This window comes from Eptatretus burgeri, chromosome 13 (assembly GCF_056783735.1).
Source record: "Eptatretus burgeri isolate ZD-2024b chromosome 13, Ebu_testis_v1, whole genome shotgun sequence".
NCBI lineage: Eukaryota > Metazoa > Chordata > Myxini > Myxiniformes > Myxinidae > Eptatretus > Eptatretus burgeri.
Window position 1 is genome coordinate 43775038 of NC_140973.1, and position 27836 is coordinate 43802873.

The 27836-nt window shown below is 45.1% G+C and overlaps 2 protein-coding genes across 4 annotated transcripts; both read left to right on the top strand.

Annotated features, from left to right (window-relative positions):
* The first annotated feature begins 2343 nt into the window (after positions 1-2343).
* Positions 2344-27231, top strand: LOC147014325 (uncharacterized). Of its 3 annotated transcripts, XM_085852228.1 has the most exons (9): positions 2419-2436; positions 8010-8103; positions 12944-13143; positions 13230-13396; positions 13559-13597; positions 25705-25856; positions 26564-26720; positions 26858-26964; positions 27118-27231. In XM_085852228.1, the coding sequence occupies exons 2-9, from the start codon at positions 8063-8065 to the stop codon at positions 27128-27130; spliced, it is 876 nt and encodes a 291-aa protein (XP_085708354.1). In that variant the 5' UTR covers positions 2419-2436; positions 8010-8062; the 3' UTR covers positions 27131-27231. The 3 variants fall into 3 exon arrangements, with proteins under 3 accessions (XP_085708355.1, XP_085708354.1, XP_085708353.1); XM_085852229.1 differs by lacking the exon at positions 8010-8103 and having other exon boundaries at positions 2344-2436; XM_085852227.1 differs by lacking the exons at positions 2419-2436; positions 8010-8103 and adding an exon at positions 6290-6312.
* Positions 2506-5379, top strand: LOC147014326 (uncharacterized). The gene is made up of 3 exons (XM_085851390.1): positions 2506-2512; positions 2631-3180; positions 5265-5379. Exons 1-3 carry the CDS (start codon positions 2506-2508, stop codon positions 5377-5379), a joined length of 672 nt encoding a protein of 223 aa, XP_085707516.1.
* Positions 27232-27836: the final 605 nt, after the last annotated feature.

Here is a 27836-nt window from a genome sequence, read left to right on the forward strand (position 1 = left end):
ATCCTTTTGGCATTTGTGGCATTTTTATGATAATAAAATATCGCGATGCAGTTTTGATGCTGAACTACCACTCATGGCTTGGAATTTAAAGAGAGGAGAGAGAAGAAAGAAGAATTGCCAAATGTCTGTGTGAGAGCAGCAGCGGCCATTGAAAGTGAAATGACGTCAGATTGGACTCTTCTGTTTGCTTTGATATAATATTCAGAACTTCAAAAAATGCAAAAAAAAAAACTCGCTTCTGTGACGAAGGGAACTGTTTGCGAAGATCAGGTGTTTTTACTACTCTGAGAAAGATGCAGCACATGCCCAGCTGCGACATGCCCTTGGCATTACCCAGGCACTGGTGGGCAAATTACTTGGACAAGTTACTTTTATGGTGCAATAAAATGCTGGGAAACGAACATCGATTGGAAAAATTCAAACAGTTGAAGTTGTCTTTGGTAGTTATCCAGTACTGATATCTTGTGTAACTCATTGATTAAATTTAACAGCTGTGTCAACTGTGGTGGTGAAATACTCGGCATTCTCCGACATGATATTTTCAGTAATGTAGAAGAAGTTGCTCTCTAGGCAGGGTAGAGCTGCTTGTGCGATTCTGTCTTATGGAGTTGGAGTTCTCCCCCGTCCCGTCAGCCTTCTGTGACACCGTTGCACTGCACCTGCAGAATGCACTCGCAAACTCATCCTGCCACAGCACACTCACCATATGCTGCCAAGTATAAGAGTTGCAGCGAGGCATCAATGCGTGTGCCGTCCTTGGGATAGACATGAAACTGAGCGTCCCGTCCGTCTGCAAGCATTCGTTGCTGGACGTTAAAGATCTCACGGTGTCCTGCGTCAAGAGTCGGTGAATTGTCGCCTGTGCTGTGACCAAATTCCTGTTCTAACCTACAGGGGGCACTGCATCAGTGGCACACCCATGCCCCCTTCAGTCAGTGATGCCACTCGCAGCCATGTGCTGCATATGAAAGAAGAAGAAAGAGTGGCATCTGTGTGGGAACCTCTTGTCAAGATACTTTTACACAAACCACCATTCTTTGATACTCGGTTAAAATCATGAAAATACCTCCGGATCTGGTTATATTTTTTAAGTTCCAGATCTGGATATTAGAATTTTTAAAGTGATTCTTCACCATTGAGAGATGGGGCCAAAAACGACATATAGCATGATGTGTCAAAAGGTTGGATTATCTAACCCTAACAGCACGGATTTGGACGAAACTTGGTGGACACGTTGGGTGTGTGACAAGAACAAATCGATTTCATTTTGGTGAAGATTGAATATATTTTTTTTTTCAATGATTCTTCACTTTTGAGAGATGGGGCCAAGAACGATATATTTGGCACGATATTTCAAAAAGTTGTGGACGAGTTATGACAAAACTTGCTGGATGAGTTGGTGAGGTGACAATAACAAACCGATTAAAATTTGGTTCAGGTCTCGATGCAGATCCGGCCTGCTAGTTAGAATTTGGTTCAGGTCTAGATGCAGATCCGGCCTGCTGGTTAGAATTTGGTTAAGGTCTATATGCAGATCCGGCCTGCTAGTTAGAATCTGGTTCAGGTCTAGATGCAGATCCGGCCTGCTAGTTAGAATCTGGTTCAGGTCCAGATGCAGATCCGGCCTGCCGGTGGATACAAAACGTGAACTGTTCAGCCTGGGGGGGGGGAGGGGTATTCGCTCTCCCAGGTGCCAGTCTAGTTTTCTTCTTCAACGATCGTGAATGGACACGTCCTCCGCTTGTACTCCAAATGTGAAGCGTGGTGTTTGTTTAACGGTTAAGGTGGTTGTCCTTTGATGTTCGGAGTTAGGGTCTTGAGTTCGAAGCCTGTCGAGTCATCAGTCATCACACCACGTGGGACTTATCCACTCAGCCTGTCATTCTTCCTTGGTGGGGCAAAATGAGTACCAGGTTACTGGAAACAGGGGGGGCACTGCATCAGCGACACAGCTGCGCTCCCAGAAACGATGCAACCAGCAGCCGCATGCTGCGCGCGCAAAATGACGATCACTCTTCACGTGGCCGCGTGTGCGGAGGAATTGCTGACGTCACGAAACTCTCGTTCCCGGTTGCTTCACGTACAATTTTTAAGCACCGTAAAAGAAGTGTACAATTAGTATTATTATTATTATTTTTGTAGTTTCGTCTTCTTGAAACGTTTGACGAGCAACAAAGATGATTTTGAAGGACGTCCTTTTGTAACCCGAAGACGACGCTTCACATTTGAACACCAACCGACCACAGACTTTAATTTAAATTAAATTAAAAAACAGTTTTTATCTTAAATACAGAGGTTTTTAAATGGGACGCAGGATATGAGTGAACTCCGGCAATGTGACGTCATATGACGTAGGATAAATACCGACCAATCAGCGTTGAGCTGACGGTTTGAACTCCAGGAAATGGCGGTACCCGCAGAAACGGTGCTTAGTCCGTGAGTGGTTCGTGTGGCCGTGGGAATACAAAGGGCCCGGCCGTTGGTTTAAGGTGTTTTATGTTTGTAATGGCGGGTTAAGGTGTTTAGTTTGTGTGGTCTGGTGACTGGTTGTGGGACTTGTGTGCTGCTCGCGTTGTGGGACGCAGTGTAGTTCAGTGAGAGGGTGAATGAAGGTTTCGTCTGAACTCGAGATTGTGCCGTGTGTGTGTGTGTGTGTGCGTGCGTGTGCGTGTGCGTGTGCGTGTGTGTGTGTGTGTGTGTGTGTGTGTGTGTGTGTGTTTGTGTACGTGTGTGTGTGTGTCTGTCCGTGTGTGTGTGTGTGTGTCCGTGTGTGTGTACGCGTGTGTGTATGAGTGTGTACGCGTACGTGTGTGTGTGTACGTGTGTGTGTGTACGTGTGTTTGTGTACGTGTGTGTTTGTGTACGTGTGTGTATGTGTGTGTGTGTATGTGTGTGTGTACGTGTGTGTGTGTGTACGTGTGTGTGTGTACGTGTGTGTGTGTACGTTTGTGTGTGTACGTGTGTGTGTGTGTACGTGTGTGTGTGTGTACGTGTGTGTGTGTGTACGTGTGTGTGTGTGTACGTGTGTGTGTGTGTACGTGTGTGTGTGTGTACGTGTGTGTCTGTTCGTGTGTGTGTGTACGCGTGTCTGTGTATACGCATGTGTACGTGTGTGTGTGTGTACGCGTGTCTGTGTGTGTGTGTACGTGTGTGTGTGTACGTGTGTGTGTGCGCGTACGTGTACGTGTGTGTGTGCGCGTACGTGTACGTGTGTGTGTGCGCGTACGTGTACGTGTGTGTGTGCGCGTACGTGTACGTGTGTGTGCGCGTACGTGTACGTGTGTGCGTGCGCGTACGTGTACGTGTGTGCGTGCGCGTACGTGTACGTGTGTGCGTGCGCGCGCGTACGTGTGTGCGTGCGCGCGCGTACGTGTGTGTGTGCGCGCGCGTACGTGTGTGTGTGCGCGCGCGTACGTGTGTGTGTGCGCGCGCGTACGTGTGTGTGTGCGCGCGCGTACGTGTGTGTGTGCGCGCGCGTACGTGTGTGTGTGCGCGCGCGTACGTGTGTGTGTGCGCGCGCGTACGTGTGTGTGTGCGCGCGCGTACGTGTGTGTGTGCGCGCGCGTACGCGTGTGTGTGCGCGCGCGTACGTGTGTGTGTGCGCGCGCGTACGTGTGTGTGTGTGCGCGCGCGTACGTGTGTGTGTGTGTGCGCGCGCGTACGTGTGTGTGTGTGTGCGCGCGCGTACGTGTGTGTGTGCGCGCGCGTACGTGTGTGTGTGCGCGCGCGTACGTGCGTGCGCGTACGTGCGTGCGCGCGTGTGCGCGTGCGTACGTGTGTGCGCGTGCGTACGTGTGTGCGCGTGCGTGTGCGTGTGCGCGTGCGTGTGCGCGTGCGTACGTGTGCGTACGTGTGTGTACGTGTGTGTACGTGTGTGTACGTGTGTGTACGTGTGTGTGTGTACGTGTGTGTGTGTGTACGTGTGTGTGTACGTGTGTGTACGTGTGTGTACGTGTACGCGTGACGTGTACGTGTACGCGTGCGTGTACGTGTACGCGTGCGTGTACGTGTACGCGTGCGTGTACGTGTACGCGTGCGTGTACGCGTGTGTGTACGCGTGTGTGCGTGTACGCGTGTGTGTGTGTACGCGTGTGTGTGTGTACGCGTGTGTGTGTGTACGCGTGTGTGTGTGTACGCGTGTGTGTGTGTACGCGTGTGTGTGTGTACGCGTGTGTGTGTGTACGCGTGTGTGTGTGTACGCGTGTGTGTGTGTGTGCGCGTGTGTGTGTGTGCGCGTGTGTGCGTGTGCGCGTGTGTGCGCGTGTGTGCGCGTGTGCGTGCGCGCGCGTGCGCGTGTGCGCGCGTGTGCGCGCGTGCGCGTGTGCGCGTGTGCGCGCGTACGCGTGTGCGCGCGTGCGCGTGTGCGCGTGTGCGCGCGTACGCGTGTGCGCGCGTACGCGCGTGTGCACACGCGCGTGTGCGCGCGTGCGCGTGTGCGCGTGTGCGCGCGTACGCGTGTGCGCGCGTACGCGTGTGTGTACGCGCGTGTGCACGCGCGTGTGCGCGCGCGTGTGTGTACGCGTGTGTGTACGCGTGTGTGTACGCGTGTGTGTACGTGTGTGTGTGTGTGTGTGTGTGTGTGTGTGTGTGTGTGTGTGTGTGTGTGTGTGTGTGTGTGTGTGTGTGTGTGTGTGTGTACATACATGTGTGTGTGTACATGTGTACAGAGACATGACAGAAGTAAATAGACACTTTAAATGTATTCATTTCATCTGTATTAAACAAGTTTTACTCAGTGATTTTTTTTTTTTTTGTTGATATTCGACTATTTATTTACAGAACCGAATTCCTGGTTTTGTACGACAATTAACGGTGCCTCGAACCAAGGGAGCACATGACCTTTCTGATTTTCAGAGGTCGAATTGTTGGCCAATCAGAAGGTGGAATCGGCTGGAGTCAGATAGCTCAGAACCCTGGCATTCCCCTTTCTACGGTCAATCAGGTGATTGTGCAATTCACCAGCGAAGTCAAAGAATCCACAGCTTCCCGTTCTGGTCGATCTGGGCCCTCAGAAAGGTGTCTTCGAGCTGTCAAGCGGTCCATTGAGAAAACTCCCCGTTGCAAGGCAGCAGATGTTGCAGAGGAGGTCCAAGTTAGCTCAATAACTGCCGTGCGGTACCTTCATCAACTGGGCTACTATGGGAGAGCAGCTCGGAGAAAACCTCTTCTTAGACCAACCAACATTCAAAGGAGAAAAAGTCAGCTGACGAGATGGACGTCAGACCCTTGGAGTTTTGGCAAAACTGTCATTTTATTCATTTGAGTCCCAATTTGCTCGACTTTCTGACCGTGGACACGTTTGGGTCTGGAGACTTCCCCGTCAAGAGTTCTCTCTCAACTGATTGCAGCCAACTGTCCAACACGGCGGTTTTTCAGTGATGGTATGGGGAGCAATCTGGAGCGCTGGTTGGTCAGAGCTTGTGGAGTGTGTTGGCAACATCAACTCCACGATACACATTTCTATCCTTGAGTATGGACTTCTCCCCGTCTTCTCCACTGATCAGATTGTCAAACACTATACTCTGTTCATGGAAGATGGAGCTCCATGCCACTCTGCAAAAACGACCAAAGAATGGCAGGACAGAAATGGGATCAAGCGACTTCCATGGCCAAGTCAGTCTCCTGACATGAATCCCATTGAACATGTCTGGGCCATATTGGATCGAGATGTCTGGAAAAAGTCCACAAAACCAACATCACAGGCAGAATCACTAACCCGTTTGTGTGAACCCTGGGCAGAATTCCCACAAGAGAAAATTTCATAACTCGTTAGTTCTCGACCTGAAAGTGTAAAAGCATTGAAATCTGTAAATGGCAAGTCTACCAAATACTAGTGTTTGTATTAAAATGGATCAAATGTACTTCAAATGTTCAATAAATGAATTATTTTAAAATCATGGAGTCTTGACTTCTGTCATCTCTCTGTACTTTGTGATTGTACGTGAGTGTACACGCATGTGTGTACGTGTACTTTGTGCAGTTTTAATGAACATCCAATTGATTAGTGAAGCGGGAATGCTGCTCGATGAGACTGATCGTAATGTGAACTTATGTAAACCCATGTGACCATTTCATGGTGCTCCTTTTAGGTGGTGGTCCATTGTTGTGCTTTGCGGCTCTCTGCCTGTCTGCCTCTGTCTCTCTGTCTCTCTGTGTGTGTCTCTCTCTAACCCCCCCCCGCCCCCCACTATGCTTGTTGACTTATTCAGCAAGGGTCATGTTCCTTTTTTTTCTTTTTCTCCAGAGAAACCAATTGGTCCCACTGACATGTGCATTAAATGACTCAAACGCATCGTCTCCTCTCATGGACTGGTATTGGCGAGAGAAAGCGACGCGTGTTGTTCTTCCATGGCACGGGATTTGCTATGTGACGTGTGGAGTAGTGTTAACCATTTAATACACGTAATACAACTATGTGTACAACCTGGATTGTGAACGTTGAGATCTCACCTTTATCCCACACGTGTTGTACGCAATGACTGCCGAATATGGTGACGTCTTAACAGCCTGGCAGCATGGCCATGTTGTGTTGTATTACTGAAATGTATTTCTGTTTGTGCAGTTTGGGGGTAAAAGGAATCGATTAGAAAGCGACAAATTGCATTTTTCCAAACACGCACACGATGCCACCTGAATGTCCTCATTCTTCTGATTTTGTTCTCTTTCATTTCTCATTACTTGGTGAAAATTCTTTTTTGCTAAGTATGTTGGTCTGTCACGTTTGTTTGTTCGTCACACGATTTATGGCTACAGTTTTCAAGCAATTGTTCTGAAATGTTTTGTGTGTGCAGTTGACCGGCTAAGGACGGCAATGCTTAACTTTAGTGAAGATCCGAATCCGGATCCGGAACTGAATTTTTAGATCCTTGTGGAGGATCTCTAAGTCTTACTCACGTTGTTGTTCTTCATCTACTTCTTGTGGACTTTTTTGTTTCACAACTTACAGTTTTCATCGAAACTTCCTGAAACTTGGCATGTATATGTAAAAATACCCTGCGCAGACAGTTACAATCTCCGATTTTGAAAATTTCTCAGAAAAAAAGTTATGACGTCAAAATATCTCCGCTAATGGAAATCACCTAAAAATTTTCTCAAACTAGGCAAGCTTTTTGAATTCTGTTTGCGGGAATCGAACGGGGCATTAGCAGAGATGAATTACCGCACGTATGATACATCACTGTGACGTCATATCAATTTTTATGACGTCATTCCTATTTTTTGACTTTTTTTGTTTCACAACCCAGAGTTTTCATTGGAAGTTCGTGAAACTTGCCATGTATATGCAGAAAGCCCACGCGCAGGCAGTAACCATCTCCGATTTTGGAAATTCTTCCTAGTACTCCAGTAGCTCATGGTGGTTTTGAATGCACTTGTATGTCCAGAGCTAAACTCTTCAAAAATCTAATTGAAGGTCATTGAACAATTTTTGGTTGGTAACACATTTGCCACTGACGGCGAAATAGGTGAAATGGCCACGCCCATTTTTAAGCGAAGTACTACCACCTGCCATTACTGTATCTCCAGAACCGTTGGACCTAGAAGGTTGTGTGACCACTCAAAATGTTCGGAATGGCCACATTATGGGGGGTCAGTAATCCATTTCCATGTCCAAAAGTCAATGGTTTTTTAAGATATTTGCCAAAAACTGATTTCAACATGTTACGGACTTCAATTATTCATAATTGTTCCTTCTTCTTTTGTTCAATTACTTGATTCCTGAAGAGTTCAATGACTTGACTCCTGAAGATTCCAGGTGGGCAGTAATCTGCATTAAAAAGATTACAATTAACCATATTATTTATTTGTTGTAGGAGGCGCTAGGTGTTTAAGTGTTCAAGTGTTAAAGAGTTCTCTGATGGCAAGTAATTCTACCTTGGATCCCTGCTTGCTGTTACTATAACATTGTATGATTTCATTATAGTTGAATTATGCACATTAAAATCATCTGAACAAAGTTTTTGAATAATAACTGCGTCATCTACAATTGCGCAAAAAAATATTTTTTACAGGAAACTTTAGTGGTTTCAAGGTCAGCAGCCGAAGGGGTTTTTGATGGGACTTCATGCGTTATATGCAACACTGCTTCAGGAAAAATGTTAACAGGTAAATTTCAGATGTAATAGCATCAGAACCCTATTTGGCAAACTGATGAACAATACTTCCCTTACCTCACAATGTCTATGGATGAAAAAGTGTGTACTTATATGTGTGTATACAACGCCATGCTTGTAAACATTAAATCTTTGGTACCTTTGGAACACAGGTAGATGAACCCTATTATTCAGCATCAACAATCCATTCAGCACTGGGATCAGACTTCACATCTCTACTGGAGCTGATATACCCCAGGAGGTTGTTGATGGATTACTTGAATGCCTGGAAACTGGTGAGAAGAGTTATCAAGAGTTTGTTGAGACCAGATTTCGGAATAAGGAGAAACACCTACATGACACAAGACCTACTAACCGCAAGACTGTTTTCATGAAGCATGCTTCTACACCGTCCACAGCAAAGAAATCGATGGCAAAAAAGATGCTGCAGAAACGATTAGGTACATCGATTATGCCAGAGAAAGAGGGTACAGCATGCGAGAGCTCCTGAAGTATGAATTGACCAGCACATCCCAGTTCTTCACCACTGAATGTAAATATGGCATCAGATTGAAGAAGCCTGATAAAGCCTCCTTATCGAGGGAACTACTAGTCAATCAACTTCCAGAGGAGAAAAGGAATGTCAAATGTGATGCTCAGATGACAATAGTGGACTTCATGGCACTTGTGTGAAAACTACCAATGAAAAAGATGGGCCTTGACACATTTGGGCAATTGGCTGAGAGTCTTTCCAACAGCATTCTTGCTAAAAGTTCTGACTCCACAAGAATAGACATTATTTTTGATGTTGATCAAAAATCATCAATCAAGCAAATGGAACGTGCACAGAAGTTCTTCTGAAGAAATCGCTATCACCATTAGGTCTGACAATCAGAAACTCCCTGTCGATCTTGATATGTTCTGGAGCTCAATGTTGAACAAAGTAGGGTTGCAGGAGTATGTCTTCAAGTGGATGCTGCAGAATGTTGTATCAGAAAAGGAAATTATCTTTGGAGGAGTATATGTGGGAGAATGTAGGAAACTGTTAGCTGGCACTGAAACACAGATCGCAGAGCTCTCAAGCAACCAAGAAGAAGCCGATGACAGAATCGTGTTCCATATTAATGATGGTGTTGTGAAACACGGGGTTCAATCAGTCTTGGTTGACTCACCTGACACACATGTCTTTGTCAACCTCATCTTCCACTTCAAGAAAACCTGGCAACTACAAAAGCTGTTTGTAAAGCTTGGTAACCGGAAAAACAAGAAAACTGTACCAGTCCACCTGTTAGTTGATCAACTGGACAACAATTTAGTGTCGTGTCTCCCAGCCATTCATGCACTTAGCGGGTGTGACAGTACCAGCAAGGTGGGTCCAAAACTGTCTGGCATGAAAGCATCCATGGATCTCTCCCTACTTGGAAGGGTTTGGTGTAGAGGAACTGTCACCACAGATGATAAGTAATGCTGAAAAATTCCTTGTGTCTGGATTAAAGAAGACCGACTGTTCCACATTGGATGAGTATCGTTGGGAGCAGTACCACAACTCCAAGAAAGAGCTCGATTTCAACCAGCTTGTGTGCTGTTCTTCAACGCTACGAGAACACATAAAGCGAGCATATCTGCAGTGCAAGATGTGGTTACAAGCTCCAAATCCTGCAGTCATCAAACCAGATCCACGCCAGTATGGTTATAAAGCAACAGATGTTGGAATTACACCTGTGATACTGCCAGTACCGTGCAGGCCCGATGACCTGCCTCCTCCATGCAAATGTCCAACATCATGTTTGAGTACCAAGACGTGCACTTGCAGAGGAATGAACATAAAATGTGTGGTGTTTTGTGGCTGTAGTAAAGGCAAAAAGTGTAGAAATCCACATAATTAAACTCTAAAATATGGACAATGTGCAAAACGACAACAGGTAATATAATAAAGGGTCAGAACTGTAGTGCGTTCAATGCTGAAATCAGTTTTTGGCAAATATCTTATAAAACCATTGACTTTTGGACATGGAAATGTATTACTGACCCCCCATAATATAGCCATTCCGAACATTTTGAGTGGTCACACACCTTCTAGGTCCAACGGTTCTGGAGATACAGTAATGGCGGGTGGTAGTACTTCGCTTGAAAAGGGGCATGGCCATTTCACCTATTTCGCCGTCGGTGGCAAATGTGTTATCAACCAAAAATTGTTCAATGACCTTCAATTAGATGATTTTTGAAGAGTTTAGCTCTGGACATGCAAGTGCATTCAAAACCACCATGAGCTACTCTTGTATAGAAAAAAAAGCTGACATCATAATATCGCTGCTAATGGAAATCGCCGGTACCATTATCTCTGAAACTAGGCAAGCTGTGTGAATTTTGTTTGCAGGTATCAAGTCGGGCATTAGCACAGATAATAATTTATCACAAACCTGATACATCACAATGACGCCATATTCGTTTTTATGACGTCATCATTAAGAGGACAAGGATCTTAGCTCATTTGAGCTTGTTCAAGTGATTCGTCACCATTGAGAGATACGGCCAAAAACTATATATATATATATATATATATATATATATGTATATATATATATATATATGTATATATATGTATATATATGTATATATATATATATGTATGTATATATATATATATATGTATATATATATATATATATATGTATATATATATATATATATCACAATATCTCAAAGGGTTATGGATGGATTCGGATGAAACTTGGTGGACAGGTTGGGTGTGTGACGAGGATGAATTGATTCGATTTTGATGAAGATCCAGATACGAGAATTATTTAATTTTTCAGCGATTTTACACCTTTGAGAGGTGGGACTAAAAACGGTGTTGCATGATGCATCAAAAAGTTGTGGACGGATTAGGATTAAGCTTGGTGGACATTTTGGGTGTGTGACTAGGACTAATTGATTCGATTTTTATGAAGATCTGAATCTAAATTTTTTTTTTAAGGGATTCTTCACCATGGAGAGGGGCCAAAAGCCTGTTGCATGTTATCTCAAAAAGTTTTGGATGAGTAATGACAAAACAAGATGGATGAGTTTGTTAGGTGACCAGAACAAGCCAATTCGATTTTTGGTTTTGGTCTGGATTCAGATCTATAGGTGGCATACAAAATGTAAACTATTCAGCCTGGCAGAGGTATGTGCTCCACCACGTGTCATCTCGTTTCACCAATTGTCACAGCGATTTATTTATTTGTTTTCATTGAAGTCGTTGCTGTTTCCCAGAGATCTTCATGCATGGAAAGCGTTTGGTCTACCCTTGTGTCTGATCTGAGTCTGGGAGGTTGGTGGTTCAAACCCAGCCGAGTCTTACCAAACGTATTTATTTAAAGGGTATGTGCTCCTTCCTTGCTTGATTCTCAGCATTTAAAAGGATACTCGGATCAAGCATGGACAAACCACGCTGGGAAAGCAATGGCAAACTATCCAGTATAATTCTTGCCAAGAAACGGCTTCGGTACGACCAACACCCTATAGCGTATGGTACATCGGAATTGGTGGACTCTTCTTGCCCTCTTTCCCATCACCTCCCCCCCCCCAAATAAAAGGGTCTAGTTTTATGAAGGAGTTAAATAACAAAAGCTAGCAGGTTTTCAGATGAGCAAAAGATAACGGTGGGCATGAACGAGGAAATGATGAATAACATAACGAGTAACAAGGACCTGGAGAGGAACGGAATGGGAAAGACTGAGCATGTGTAGAAGAGATCATTGGTGAACGCATGAGGTCGTGATTGGGATTTAAAAGACTAAAATGAAGACGACACAGGGACTTGATTTTCCACAATTGGGCTAAATGAAATCTGGTGACCAGATGAGGGTTCCGAGAGGACCGTGTGCGACCTGGGAGGGCAGATGTGTACAATTGGGAATGAGGAGCCAGATGTGTTGTTATCTTCAAACTCTGCTTCCTATTCCTATTTCCCACGTCTACTTCAAATTAATATGTCGTATTTGCATGTCTAGAAGTTTCCTTAATATTGTGACTACCTCCATCATATCCCCACCTAATCTTCACCAAAATGTAAAATGCCCGTTCTGTTTTTTCATAGCGACCGTGGAACTATTCTACATGCTCTACACAAAAACCTGTATGACAGCTACATATTCTTTCCTTAATGAGGTGACCATACTGAACACCATATTCAGGATCCAGCCTCTGGAACCAGACTTTGTTACACAGTTCAACAGGATGCAATCATTCAACCTTTGATTTAAACATTTGGTTCAGACTTTTAATACATCCTAAAACTACGTTGCCTAACTTGACACGGTGCTCATTGCCCAACTGACTTCCACAATTATTCCAAAATATTTTTCTTGGCCCATTTTCTGCAACATGTCTTCATTAACATGGTTGTTGCTGCCATTGTTACTAGCTTGTCTTTTCTTACCCCCATCCCCCACCCCCCCTTTAACTTTCCATTTGCTCACATTAAAATCCATCAACTATTTTCTCGCTTATGACCCCAAAATGCCGATGCTTACCAGTACCTGAATTTTTCCAAACTATTCACACTGTATTCCGAAGCGTCGCGTCATCTGCAAACTTGCATTCTCTTAATCCTCGCCTCTTATTCTCGATAATTTGCATAAATTACAAATAGCAATGGATGCGGAACTCCACTATTTGCTAATTTCCATCCTGGCATTTGCTCGTTTGCCAAGTACTCTGTTTCCTGTTCATAAGTCATTTTTTTCTATCCAACCTGCTGACTTTCTTTTGATGCATTTTCTCTATCCTTGGCTCATAACCTCCAACTAACCAGTAAAGTTGATTTACCCAGAGTATACATAGTGCATCCCAATGTATTTGGTGTGTAGGATCCTGAGAAAAGTGGACTTGTTCCTGAAAGAGCTGGCAAAGCCACCAGAGAACCAGCACGGTGACCATAGGGTGCTACACACTGTGGATGATGAGCAGGCAAATAAGCGTTTTGTGGAGCTGTACGTCCATCACCAAACCCTGAACCTCTTGGCTAACCTTAAGGATGGCCAGCTGCCTGTCGTTGAAAATGATTCTGGTGAGGCTTGAACAGATTGGGATTGGCTTGCTGTATGTAGCTTGAAGAATGCTGATAGTGTGACTTGAGATGATGTTGTGAAGCAGATATGGAGTTCCAAGCCACAATGGCCTGTGATGAGGCAGCCTGGATTGCCTGTCAAGAGGGTGAAGCTCGAATCCAAAAGATTATTCACTCCCTGGGCTCTCAGCTTACTGAGCTGTCTGACCTACGCTCATCACTCGCGCAGAAACTGGATGGCCTGCAGGAAAAGGCAAGAAGTAGCTTCCTGATGAGACTCACATTATTCAAGATGAACCAATGTGTTTTGCTCTGTTTTGCTGTTGCCGGCCTTTGTATAATAAAGCAATCTTATTGCGGCAATGTTTTTTTTTATCAAATGTGTCCACTGACATGGAGCCCTTACTGCCTGCAGAAGAAATTGGCCGAAGCTGAAGACTCGGAGATGAAAATGGTAAGACGAGCTGTTCTGGCAACATGTGGCTCTTTTGTTCACATATGAAACTTTCAGCTTTTCCATGAGTCTCAATCTCTCAAAGATATGATAAAAAGTCTCATTTAACTAGGATGGCGAGAACAAATTGATCTTAACCGGTACTTGATTTGATGAACAATGCATTTTAAGTGCATTATTTAATTAAGGGTTCTTTTTAACCATTTGTCTTTCATCTTTTACTTTTATTAGCATCTTCTTTAAATGCTTCTACCACTGACCCAGAAACTTATGAATGACCCTGAAAATGAAGCAAATATTCAAGGCAGTTTCAGAGGAGGTTTCTCAGCTCTTTTTAAGCTTTCTTCCTTTGGTCTCCATGGCTCTAACATTTGTTTTACATTTAGTCGTAGCAGAGTACCCGCCCTACAGACTATCTTGTTCCAAGCATGTAATGTGTTCTTCTGACGCATACCTTTATTTGAGCGGTGTACAGGCAACTGCCAGCTCTGTGTAGGAAAAATAAATAACCTGGGTTTCGTGCATAAGGCAAAGACGTACCAACTGCTTGTAATTCAAAATGCAGACTGATTTAAAGCCTGAAGGGGGCGGGCTTCTGCCTAAAAAGACCAGAAGGGGGTGGCTCGCCCAGGTTAACCCCCCAACCCAATTTGTGGTGACGGGCGTTTAACACCAACAGCCCCCGGCCAGCCGAACGGTTCCTTATTAATAGGAGGCGGACACGTTGATCCTTGGAGATTTTCACACGTGCTCGAAGGGCATGGTGGAGGGCAATGGCGGCTGGGCGGAGGAGCACGGGGAATGAAACGGATGCACAGATACAACCTCTGAAAAGGAATACATTTAATGAACATAACAAATATCCACAAAGGACGATGATTCAAAAGGAAACGATAATAATATGAAATAAATCCTACAGTCGAGGCCTCACACACAGACTCAAATCCAGACAAAGGGGACACAAAATAAAAAGAAGAACCCTCCTTCCAAACTCTTGCTTTACTTGGCTTGGCCCAAGCTGACCCTTGTGGAACTGGAAGAAGCGATTCTCTCGTAGCGGGACGAATGCACACTAGACAATCCGCAAGCGGCACTCTACATAAAGGCTCAAAGTCCCAGTGTAACGACTTTGGGTGCTCCGCTCATCCTCATTGACCCGACCAGAAGCAAAAGGCCAGCGTCTTACTTCGACACACAAGCTAAACCGCCTCAACACAGATTCAATGGCCATGTCGTCCTCTTCGGTGTGTGCTCAATCTCCGCTGTTGCCTCTCCAAACAATGCACCTTGTACCTCCACTCTGATCATGGCTCTCTCACAATGCCAAGTCAACTCCTTCCTTCCTCCTGTGCGCTCCCTTTCTTTCACCTCTCAAAATGTGCCACTATAATCCTCTCAAAATGTGTAAGTTCTCCTTCATCACTCCACTTCTCTCTGTCTTATTTTATCCTCCACCTCCGGGGCGTGGCCCGCTTGCACCAAACCCAGGAAGGTGGGCTTCTGCCTGCTCTGCTAGCTTCTGACGTCACGTCCATCAATCGTCCGTGGCGTGACTTCGTTTGTCAACTTTTGAAGGCGGGGCTTCCTGGCCGTTTGTTGTTTCAGTGACGCATTCCCCACCTTTGTTGCCGATCTTGGAATATAGAAACCTAGAGAAAAATCAGAGGGCAATCATATACTGAGGAACTTATTCTTACTCCCTAAGCCAATTAACACCGCACCACCCCTTGTGTGGTGACACGCAACACTTGAGCTCACAGGCTCCCCACCTATTCACATCAAGATGCTTCCTACATGTCCATGGACTAAGCAACTCAACACTGCTACATTCCCCATTAAACTCTTCCATCTACCCCCACAACCATAACTAATATATTGTTGTGGGCCGGTGGGGTCGGGTGAGAAGACCACTAGGTGGGGGAAAGCTAGGTCGATTCCCACCAGACTCCCCGGAATTGTAGGCCGTCGCTCACGGATAATTCCTCGACGCGGTGGGTCACTTAACCAACCGTGGACACCAATAACTCAACCGCTTGACCTAGGGTCCTCCTGTCTCGAATCAGGTTACCTAATTAACCACGCGGTTTAACCACCGGGGAACCGCGCCCTCGGTACTCCTTGTCTGAACCGGATCACTCTACCAACTACGGATCACCTTTCTGGATCAGATGCAGCTGAGCGGCACTGCCAAGGACTTACCGGCTGGAAGGAACGGATTGTTAGTATTAAAGACCTGGCTAAACTTAGATCCGAACCATACTGGACCAATGGAGGAAAAGACAAAGGGAACATTTCTACAATTATTATTTATTTACAATAAGCGAGGAAAAGCATGTGGCACAACAAAAGGTTTATTGGGGATATAATGCAGGGAACGATGAGAGGTGTGGGGTGTGACAATTATACAAGCAACTTACAAAAGCAGACACAGTGCAGACTTGATGCGAGATTAATAAACGCAACAATCACAACAATAAAAAAAATCTTCTACAGGCTTGCTTAACGGACAGGCGCCAACACACTCAGACACTCACTCAAAGTAAACCTAATTGTGAAAAGAACTTTTGCAGCCAGCGAGGGAGGGAGTTGAGGTTACAGTTTCTAGGTACCTGAGCGTTTTGGAGGAGGGTGCTCCGTGGTGCGGCACCCGACAAAAGTTGTGTAGTTCGGTCCACAGCCGCACGAGTGGTAATCGTGTCTGTAGCAGGAGCCCGAGTGGAGAAGAGCTGAGAATGGAGCAGTAGACAGGACCAGGTAAGAGGCTTGGTCAAGGACGTGTAGGCGAGCCGTCGAGGTGAGACGTAGGCAGAGCCAAGCCGCAGGAACACTTTCACAACAACTCCTTCAATTCTCCACTTTCCAACCGACTTCTCACGCCTTCGACCTTCTTTCAACCAACTCCCACCAACTTCTTCCTTTCAATCAACAACAACAGACTTCTTCCTTTCAATCTACCAACAACCACCGACTTCTTCCTTTAGATCTACAACAACAACCCCCTCCTCTGAGGATTGTTCCGTACTTTATAGATCCCTGAGCTCTGGGAGGAGCCATGGCGAAACCGTCATTGTCCGATCCGAGCATCCAGATTGGACCGGCCCTTCATGTGGTCCGCTTTTCTGGGCGGTGTTTCAGCCAGACGCTAGTTTGGCCCGCCCATGCCGCGCGTGTCTGGGTTTGGGAAGGTGGATGCTGGCACAGCTTCCATAGCGAACGTTGGGATTTTGCCTCAAACGAGACTCTGGATACAGCAGGTCGACTGTGGTACGCTGTGGCCACTGAAATGAGGGTAGCAAGCAAGATAAATTTACCTCAGAAAAAGGAGGGAATAAAATAAAAGGGGAAAAATGATTTATGAATCCTAACTAACAGCCCATTGATCGCAACGCACTCCCTGCTGTCCCGCTAGACCAAAGGTAGGGATCTATCTGCACGTATATTAATGGAATAACTGACTCAGGACAACTGTATGTTGTATGCATATGCTTCCGAGAACCGTAACTATATATATATATATATATATATATATATATATATATATATATATATATATATATATGTGTATATATATATATATGTATATGTATATATATATATATATATCAACGTGTGGAGTGGCGAGCACTCCCCCAATCTCCATTAGACATAGTCCTACACCGAAGTGTCACCTCCAATCCAGAGGCTTCAGCCCAGCGACTGTTGGACAAAGATTACATGGTCAACATAAGTTAGACATCAAACGGAGCTGCCTGTCTGGATTTTGGGCTTCTTTGCCCTCAGGATGCATACTGATGCACATCTCACCAGTGATGACCACATTCGTCGTTTTAACATCAGACACACCTCCTGACTCATGGTGAGAATCGCTGCGGATTATCTCGCATGGTAAAATTGCATAATCCGCAAAGAATTATGTTCTTTGCGGATTATATGGTTTTACCGAGACGCATAACCCATGGCTGCTCACCATAAGTCAGTCGGTGCGTCTGACATTTAAACAACGAATGTGGTCATCATTGGTTAGATATTTATTGGTATGCCATCCTGATGAGGGAAAACAAGGCCAAATTCAGGATGCCATGCAGTTTTAGTCATGGGGACTCATTCCTATGGATGGGTCCAATTGTATGACCATGCATTCTGGCCCTTTGGAGTTTGGATGTTTGTTTGACCATGTGCTTCAGCCTTTGGGCTGAGGGGTATCTGTATGCCAGTGGGACAGTCTTATTGGACTGTTTACTTTGGCCGCGAGGTCAAGGTGAGCATCCCCACCTGTAGAAATGTTTGTTTCTTTTTTTTGTGTTTTTAAAAAAAAGGCGCCTTCAAAAGAGGCAAAGAAGCCTGAAGTTCGGATAGATTGCTCTGTTTGATGTTTAACTGATGATGACCATGTAATATTTGTCTGTTTGACAGTCACCAGGTGGAGGCCTCTGGATTGAAGGTGACACTTTGGTGTAGGACTCTGTCCAATGGAGATCGAGGGAGTGCTCGTCACTTATGTTTTTGATTTACCTGCCGATCGCATTACGTGCTTTCTGGTTGAATGGTTTGCATTAGCAGGAACAATCGTCTGGGTGGCAGACAGAGGGTTGTTTTTTGTGGATTGTGCGGTTTTACCGTGTGAGACATAATCCGTGGTGATGCTCACCATAACAGTCAGTTGTGTCTGTTAATATTGTTACGGCCATGGGTACCGAGTGTATGATTAGAAGGTTAATCCTCATTTCTCATCGGAAGAACTGGACCTGGGGCCACCGCTCACAATTAACTTTGTGGTATGGTGGGTTGCTTAACCACACATACCAATCAGTTAACCACGAGTTCCAGTGTCCACCGTCTAATTTGCCGTTTAACTTGGTCACATGGCCTCCTGACCGGGGAACGTGCCCCCGGCGATGCACCAATCTTATCTTGATTAGATCTTAAGTCAGGTGGCCGAGCGTTTACTGCTGGTGCATGCCGACTGACAGGTTAATTACCTTCGCAAACTTTGTTGCGAACGTTATGTTTTGATCGCTGTGTATTTATTTATTTATTTATTTGTGATTATGTGTTTGTTTGTTTGTTATTCACATAACTCCAAAAGTATTGAACTGAATCGCAGCAAATTTGGTGGGATGATTGGTTATTATCCGAGGACCATTTGATTAGATTTTGGGAGCGATCGGGTCAAAGGTCAAGGTCATGAAAAGGTCAAAATCGTCTTTTTACCATAGCGCGGTCAATTTGTATCCAATTTTCATGCAACTATTGCCAAAATGTTCAGAATTCAATGCCCCATCTTGTGATATGTGACATGACACAATGACGTAATAACCCTTATTAGCGGTTGGGAGTCAAAGATCAGGGGGGGGTCACGACATTGCAAAATGTGCGGTTTTCGTCATAACACGGTCAATTCTTATCCAATTTGCATGAAACCAACACCAAAATGTTGACTGTTCTGTTCCCCACACTCTAATACCAATTACAAAATTAGGAGTACAAAGGTCAAGGTCGAGGTCATGAAAAGGTCAAAATCGTCATTTTGCCATAATGCGGTCTATTTTTATCCAATTTGCATGCAACCAATGCCAAAATGTTGTGAATTCAATGCCCAATCTTGTGATATATGATATGACACAATGACGTCATTACCTTTGTTAGCGGTTTGGGTCAAAGGTCAGGGGGGTCAACGACCTTTATTATCATAACGCGGTCAATTCTTATACAATTTGCATGCAAGTCGATTCAAAATGTTTAGAATTCAATTCCCTATCCTGTGATGTGTAATATTTGATTTCTTAAAATGTGACCAGTTGTCATCAGATTGACTTGACACCGACACCCAAAAAGGTCAGGGAGTTCATACAGAAATTGTACAATGTACGTGAATCAGTGTCAAACAGCAGGAAATTTAATGTTTTTAAGCCATCATAACACATATGAGATGGTAGATGTGGTATGGGATTAAATACCCTCACAATCAACGGTTTCTGGGGGGGGGGGTAAAATGTAGTGTTGGCGAAGGTATGCGCTCTACTGGGTGCCCGTTCTAGTTAGTTTTGGAATTACCTCCCAGTCTATCTAGGTTCAGACAATGCTGGATTAATGGAAGGAAATGCCAAGCACGGACAGGTTGAAACATTAACAAGGAATTTATTAAGAAAAAGAAATAAACTGAATAACTTTTTAATTCCTTATGGTGTAAATGGATGAATGCAAATCGATCAAAATAATCTTAAATATAGAATTCAACAAGCATTTATGGACAAAGAGCAGATGCTTATCACTATGCCTCACTTAATTAAACACCAGACAGGAGGAAAAAAATCTGGTCTCAGCTTATCAATGCAGAAGTCATCTTGCGTCCACCAAAATGACCCAAATGTGTCAGCTTGCCTTGGTCCGCTGCCAGCGCCCTGCCTCGCCGTGCACCCACTCTCAAACAGGCTCGAACACCAATGGACGTCATGTCGTCACCCCCCCAGGAACCAGGACGCCAAGAGCCGGGTACTGAGCACAACGAGCAGGAACGGTCCAACTGTCACCAACGGTCAGGAGCTATCAGGGGCTGTCAGCAAACATCAGGAAGGTGGTCCTCCTGTCCTTTTTTATCGGCGACCATTGTGGGCAAAGCCTCAAGCAGACTTCAGCCAAATCCAGCTTGCCTATTGGCGCATCGCTGCACGTGACCTCCAACCGTCAACCCCCGTGATCATTCCTTCCCCACCATCGAACAAGATAAAACTCCCAATGAACACAGGCCTGGCTTACGACGCCATGTTCAGGGCACTGGACGAACGCCAAAAAGCAGCCATTTGCTGGAATTACCGAGCGAAAACGTCAACGGCAACCATCACCTCCCCGTTCATCCTGACACGAACAAGAGGCAGCCAGCGTCCATAGAGCTGTCGAACGTCGATGGAAAAAGGTGGATGCCTGAGATAAATGATCCACAGCCATGTCTGACCATCAGAATAAACTGTCCAGAAAAAGCTTGTGGTGACTTTAATCAAATGTCCTTTAATTCCAAAGGGTAAATAAATCGTCTATTTCCAAGCCAATGTGTCCTGATGGAAAGGGGATAGAATGAGTCGACGTTGGACTCATGGCTATCTCTCGCATGCATGAACGCTGAATATCGCTCATGTGGAAATGAATACTGGCGTAAAATCATACGTCATGAACGTGTTGTAATGAGGAAAAGGTCATCTCATAAGAAAGAAAGGGAACCTATTCTATACCCTTCAACGCATCAGAGCCAGAATCCCACCAGACAAGGGGATGGGTCTATTCTGAATATGCATTTATGGAAATAACTAGGTCTGAGGACCTGGATGTTGTTTGCATTCGTCGGATCCGATTCTGAAATCCACAACAATACATATATGTGTGTGTTATGGTTGTGGGGGTAGATGGAAGAATTTCATAGGGAATATAGCGTTGTGTGGAGTCACTTGGTCCGTGGGTATGAAGGAGGCATCTTGATGTGATGTGGAACCTGTGAGCTTAAGTGTTATGTGTCACTACACGGGGTGGTGTCGTGTTAATTAGCTAGATTTTAAGAATAAGCTTACCCAGTATGTTATTGCCCCTCTGTGATGTTTTTTTAAATATTTCAAGATCGGCAATATAGGTGGGCAACACGTCCCTAAAGCCAGGTGTGCCGAGTGGATGGAGGCCCCGCCTTCTCGGGTTTCGTGCGAGCAGGCCACGCCCGGGAGGCTGAAAATTGTTAGGGAGACGCCTAAAGAGGAAGAGGACATGGGAGGCTTCTGACTACATAAGATGAGAGATCGGCAGAACGCACGCACGAGATCAGTGTGAGGAACGCATGAGGCAGAGTTGATTCGGAAGAGAATCAGAGGGGGGAGTTCAGAGCTTGCGCATTTTTTGGAGAGCCGTGATTAGAGTGGAGGCACAAGGGGCATTGTTTGGAGAGGCGACGGAGGAGGGTGAGCACACGCCGAGGATGACGACACGACCATTGATTTTGTGTCGAGGCTTTGGCTTGCATGGTGAAGCAATACGCTAGCCTTTGGCTCTTAGTTGAGTCATAAGACGCTAGGCTTGGGGTAAGTTTATGTCATAAGCAGCTGCATTGGGGCTCTGAGCCTTGGTGTTGAGTGCGGCTCGCAGATTGCCTGGTGTACGTTTGTCCTGCTACGCGAGAAGCCCCATTTTGCATGCATATGCACGTATTGGTGGAAACGCCTCAATTCCAAGTTCCACAGGGACCAACTCTGAGCCAAGCTAAGTACAAGAATACTTGCAACAAGAGGTTTTTCTTTTCATTTTTGTGTTCCCTTTGTCTGTATTTGAGTCTGTGCGAGAGGTGCCTTGACTTTTGGATTATATCATTACTTTTTGAATTATTGTCATTTGCAAATATTTGTTTGTTTTCATTAAAATGTATACCTTTCAAGAAACTGTATCGGTGTATTCGCAGTGGGGTTCGAATGTAACCCCTCCACCCCGTGCCCCGTCCCTTTGAGCACGTGCTATAATCTCCGAGGATCAACGTGTTGCCTCCCATTAATAAGGAACCGCTCAGCTATCCCAGGGGCTGGTGGTGTTAACCGCCTGTCACCGCAATTTGGGTCAGGGGGAGGGGGGGAGGGTAACCTGGGCCAGGCACCCCTGCGACTTTGTATGTATATGCATGTTGTGATACTGGTGGTGAAGATTAAATCCCCGACCCCAAATTGGGTGGTCAACCGCCAGTCTGGATAACCGAGCAGTTTTCCTTGGGAGACCGACACTTGATCCTCGGATATTATAACGTGCGTGGGAGGGGTGGGGCGCAATGGCCGAGGAATTGAGGTATGGGGAAGCGCAGCACAGGGGCGTATATACTCTCACCCCACGACAAATACACGGACACATCAACTTGAAATAAATGCGAGATTTAATGAAAATAGACAAATATTTATAAGGGACAATAATTCAGAATGTAATCATAACATGAAGTATATAAATCCTAAAGTTGAGGGGCCTCTACAAACAGATTTAAATACCGACAAGGGGAAAACAAAACAAAAGAAAATCTTCCTTTATTCTGGCACTTAGCATGGTCCAGAGATGGTCTTTGTGGAACTTGGAATCGAGGTGCTTCGTCCTGCTCGTGCCGATGCGCACAAAATTGCGCCGGGCCGCTCTCTCACAGCAGGAACATTCGTCAGACAATTCGTGAGTGGTATTCAACACCAAGGCTCACCGACTGTCGTGCAGCTTCTTCGTCTATCGCGCTTGCCGATATGCGGCACTCTGCAGAATGGTGCCGTCCCCTTCGGTGACATACATGAGGCTCGGAGTCCGTCTCTCACGACCCAAACAAGAGCCATTGGCCAGCATCTTGCTCGGTGCGCAAGCCAATTTTCCCCAGCGTAAATACGAGAATTGTGCCGTCTTCTTCATGCGTTGAAGGAAAGCCAGCCGTAAAGCCCTGTTCTTGCAGGCCATCTCCGAGCTACGTTCTCTATCGACCGCGTACGTCCCTCACTCCGCACTTGTGCATTCCTCCTCATCTTTCTGACGTCACAACGAACAACTGTCCACCTCCGGGGAATGGCTTTCTCACACCAAACTTGAGAAGGCTGAGCCTCTGTGTTTGGCATGCCTGGCTCATTTGTTATCGTTGTGGTTATTGTGAAAACGCACTTCTTTCATGGTTGGCTTGGAAATGCAAAAATGTAGGAATAGGTCACAGGGGGAAATAACATAATGGGGGAACTTATCCATAATCCCTACCTAATTAACACCGCACCACCCCCCCCCCCTCCCTCCTGTGGTGACATATAACATTTAAGCTTTGTCTCCCTACTTAATTCCATCGAGATGTCTCCTACACATCCACGGACCAAACAACTCCACTCAATCCGAACTTTCCTATGAAATTCCGCCATCTACCTGCATAACCATAATATATTATATGGGGGTAGAGGGGGGAATTTCATTGCAAATGTAGGAATGTATAGAGTAGTGTGGGCTGTGGATGAGCAGGGGACATCTCGATGTAATTTATGTTACCACACGGTGGGGGGGGGGGCGGTGATGTGTTAATTAGGTAGGGATTAAGTCCAATTTCTCCCAGTATGTGATTGCCCCCTGTGACCTTTTCTGATGTTTTTGCATTTACAAGACGGGCGAAAAAAGGAATCACGTCCTTAAAATGACAACAACAACAACCGAGCCAAACGTTCCAGGCAGGCAAAAAACCCCGCCTCCAGGAATGACGAGCAAACCATGCGCCTGGGGTGGATGATGGATGGGAGTGATGTCAGAAGGTTGGGGAGAGAGGAGAGTTGAGAGGTACATGATTGGAGGCAAAAAGGATCTACCTCACTGGCTTCCCCTCGACACTGAAGAAGGCTGTATGATTCTTTTGTTCGTGCCGAAGCGAGTTTGTTCGCGCGCTGGAGCAAAATGCTAGCCATTGACTTCGACTGAGTCATGAAGCGTGTACCTTTCTGAGGGGGAAGAAGAGCGTGCCTCGTGGTCTTATCATGGGGCCTCATAAATCGTCTCGTCGTATGGTTGAGGAGAAATATGGGCGATCGTGGTGAATGGACCTGGTGCAAGAGAGGAACGGTCAGCATATTCGCTCGTGAAAAGAAGCTGCACGGCGTTTTCTGAACCCTGGTGTTGAATACTGCCGCACGAATACCTCACGTACGTTTCCTGCCCAGAGTGCGGCTTGGTACCATTTTCGGGTGTGGTTTCCCGCGCAGTGACTACGCAGTTTCGACGACGCCAGGTCCAAAACGGATCATCTCTGAACGAAGCTAAGTGCCAGAATAAAGGAGGCATTTTTACATTGTTTCATCTTTCCCCTTGTCCGTTTTTGTAACTGTGTATAGAGGTGCCTCGTCTTTCTGCTGTAGATTACTTCATGTTTCATTACCTCGTGCTTTGATTTATTTTCATCATTGCGCTTTGATTTAGTCCTCTTATGAATACCTGATCTATGTTCATTAAACCCCTATTTATTAAGATTGCTTGTCTGTCTATTCGTTGTGGGTTCGAGTGTATACCTTTGTCCTCCATCTGCTGCGAGTGCCCTAATCTCCAGGCAACTTGGCTGTTCGGCTATCCGTCCAGTTCGGCGTTGACCGGCGTGGACACGACTACCTAACTACAAACATCCATCCATACATACATATTTCCAAGCATCATGTCACCAATCTTTAATTTATTTTTTTTGGTCTGGTGAGGAATACTACAAAATTTATTTTGTGATGGAGCATTGCAGTAATTTACATTGATGTGGTGTAGAATGAATATAATCTCTCACATACATGATCATGGCCTGTGGAAAAGTACGAGTGAGGTGATGGGTAATAAGATAATGAACTTGCGATGGGGCAGCAGGTCCACAGTTGGACACAACCAGGTAAAAGAAAAGAGGAAACGGTAACGTACAAGTAAGAGGGTTGGCTTAGGGAGGGATAATTTGATAATAGAAAAAGATTGAGATTATGGAATTAAGGTGTGCACCAAGCCTGAATTTTGGGAGTTTAACCAGGATGGAGTTACTGCAACAACAACAACTGGGGAGGAGCAGAGGAAGCTTGACCTGAGGAAAGGGCCCACTGTCTGTGATGAGAGCAATAGATCTTGTGCTTTGGACTAATAATGGAAGATTCTGATGATGTTAAGAACTTGATATGCCACAAAAACCAGGAGAAACATGTGATTCGGTGGCACCACCCATAGTGAAGAACAGTATTGTATTGAGTTGTGGACAAATGCCTTTTAAACTGAGATTTGTCCCACAAGGTTACTTTTTAAATATAAAGATATACACACACTCTCTAAGCTTTCTAGCCTGGGTTTGAATCATGACCAAACGATAAGCTGTCATCCTGGTGGGTCACGGGCCGGGTGATTTGTCTGTGCGCCGTCCCTCAGATGGACATTAAACTGGGTATGCCATCTACCAGCATTAGTTGGTGGATGTTAAAGATCCCACTGTCTTTCACAAAGAGTGGGTGAGCTATCGCCGGCATTCAACGACACAGCCACGCCCCTGTGAGAAATGATGCCAACCCACAGCCCAAGTGCTGCACACGAATGACAACATGATCCAGTCTCTCGAGTTACTTTTCCTTTTGTCTTACCTGCAGGAAGAGGAGCTAAATCGAGTTGTGGAATTGAGGGAGCAGCACATCATAGCCCTGCGTAAACACAAAGATCTGCTTGATGATACCATTGTGAAAACCAATGCTTTAAACACTAAACTGTCCCAGGCTCGTGAGAAGTTGGACCGCCAACAAGAGTAAGTTTTCATTAAAAAAAAAAAAATTTCTTTTCTTTCTTTCTTCTTCTTCTTGAAGCAGTATATTTTTGCACTTATGGTTGATGCAGACTGCCACTCCAGGTGACTTCTTGTCATTGTTTTTAAATTTGTCTCAGTCTTGCTTTTCACCCTATTGCTACTGTTAGGCTTATTACTCAGCAGAGTATCCATGAGTGTGTCCTGCAATGTTGCCGCAAAACTATCTAGTCTGCGTTTGAACCCCAAACCAGCTATAAACTGTCATCCCAGTGTTTCACAGGCAGAGTGATTCATCAATGTGTGTGGCATCCCTCAGAGATGGACGTTAAACTGGGTGTCCTTCACAAAGAATAGGAGAGCTATTGCAGGCACCTAGAACAAATTACAAATTCCCTCCCTAACGACTCGGTTGAGCGTCAGGCCTGGTCAGCCGGTTTGTAAGAATGTTGGCCCAAAAACCCTTTGGCCAACCTCACAGAAATGTGGGAATAATTTTGCCTGTTGGTGTCCTGCAATGATGATCAATGATCGATTTCCATAACGTCACTCGTTATTGATTGGAATAAAAACATATTGTCAGTCTTTGCAGTGATAATTAAGCAGTCAGTTTACCTGTTTGATCTTTAGCTTTTTTTAATGATTGTGCAAATTGCTTTGCTACTTGTATAATAATGTCATTTACCTGAATGCCCCCCTCTCCTCTCCAGATGGACCAAAGAATTGCATCGCATCGAGAGTCTGCTGGGGTTCAAATTGCTCACTTGTTCGGCTGAACATTTGTCTGTTGAGGCATTCACCCCACTGGGCACCACCACAAAGCTGTGTTTATCATTAGAGAAAGATGGGAGAGTCAGGGACATCACTGTAAGTGTTTTTGTTTCTATTTTAGTCATCTTGCTTGCATACACCCACACTCTGGTTGCCTGTATTTTGGCCATAATACTTGAATACCCATTTTATGAGCTTGACTGACCAATTTTCTCTATTTTTATTTTTTTCAGTCTGATAACACCACGTTGAATCTCTCCGATGTACATGTAAAGTGTGGGACCTGTGGTCCAGATATACCATCCGTGCTACTCGCAGTGCTTCAACAGCTAAGACAGCAGTGAGTGTTGGAAAGTAGTGCTGCATATTTTATCACAACTTCTGTTTTATTCACAAACACACCCCCTCCTCCATTTCCATCTATCCCCTGAGATCTTTCCTTGTCCTTGGTTCTGCTCTCTGATCCACTGTGCCCCACCTCCTCGACCCCCAGGCAGGCATCCTGATCATGCTGTGGATTCTCCATTTGATGAACATTCCTTAATTCACTTGTTTTCATTGCATTATTAATTTTGATGTTTCATTCAAATAAACCTTTGGTTTTGTTTTCTGGTTGCTTGTTTAATTTAATTGGCAATATTTGAATGCACCCCCCCCTCCCCAACCAGGATTGAATTTTGTTGCATCATTTACAATACCAAAAAAATCAGGGTTTGATGCTCATGAAAGACGTCACACACACACATTTTAATTTTTTTTTTTCCTACAAGGTCTCAGGCTCATAATGGAGCTGCTATGCACACATGGACATACTGATAACACAAACACTCAACATAGCCACTGAGCTTAGGGAAAATACTGTCACTTCACTGGATATAATACTCTGGGTACCAGCGATGTCACAACAATCGTCCTGCCTTTCTCACTGCACTCGGCAGGCATTTTCTCAGAAGGAATTTCCTCCTCCCCCTTGATGCCAACCAATGGGGATTGTCCATGCTCTTATCTTTTTAAATGATGAGCGTTAAGCAAGGAAACGGCACGTACAAGTTTTAGTCTTTGGGATGACTCGGCCGGCATTTTGAATCGCTGACCTCCCAGACTCTGGTGGATGCTCCAACCATTACATGGAGGTGTGGTTACATGCAGTCGAAGATGACCACAGGGTTTGACTTGATAACACAAATGCCCTTTGATCATTGGGGAGATGTT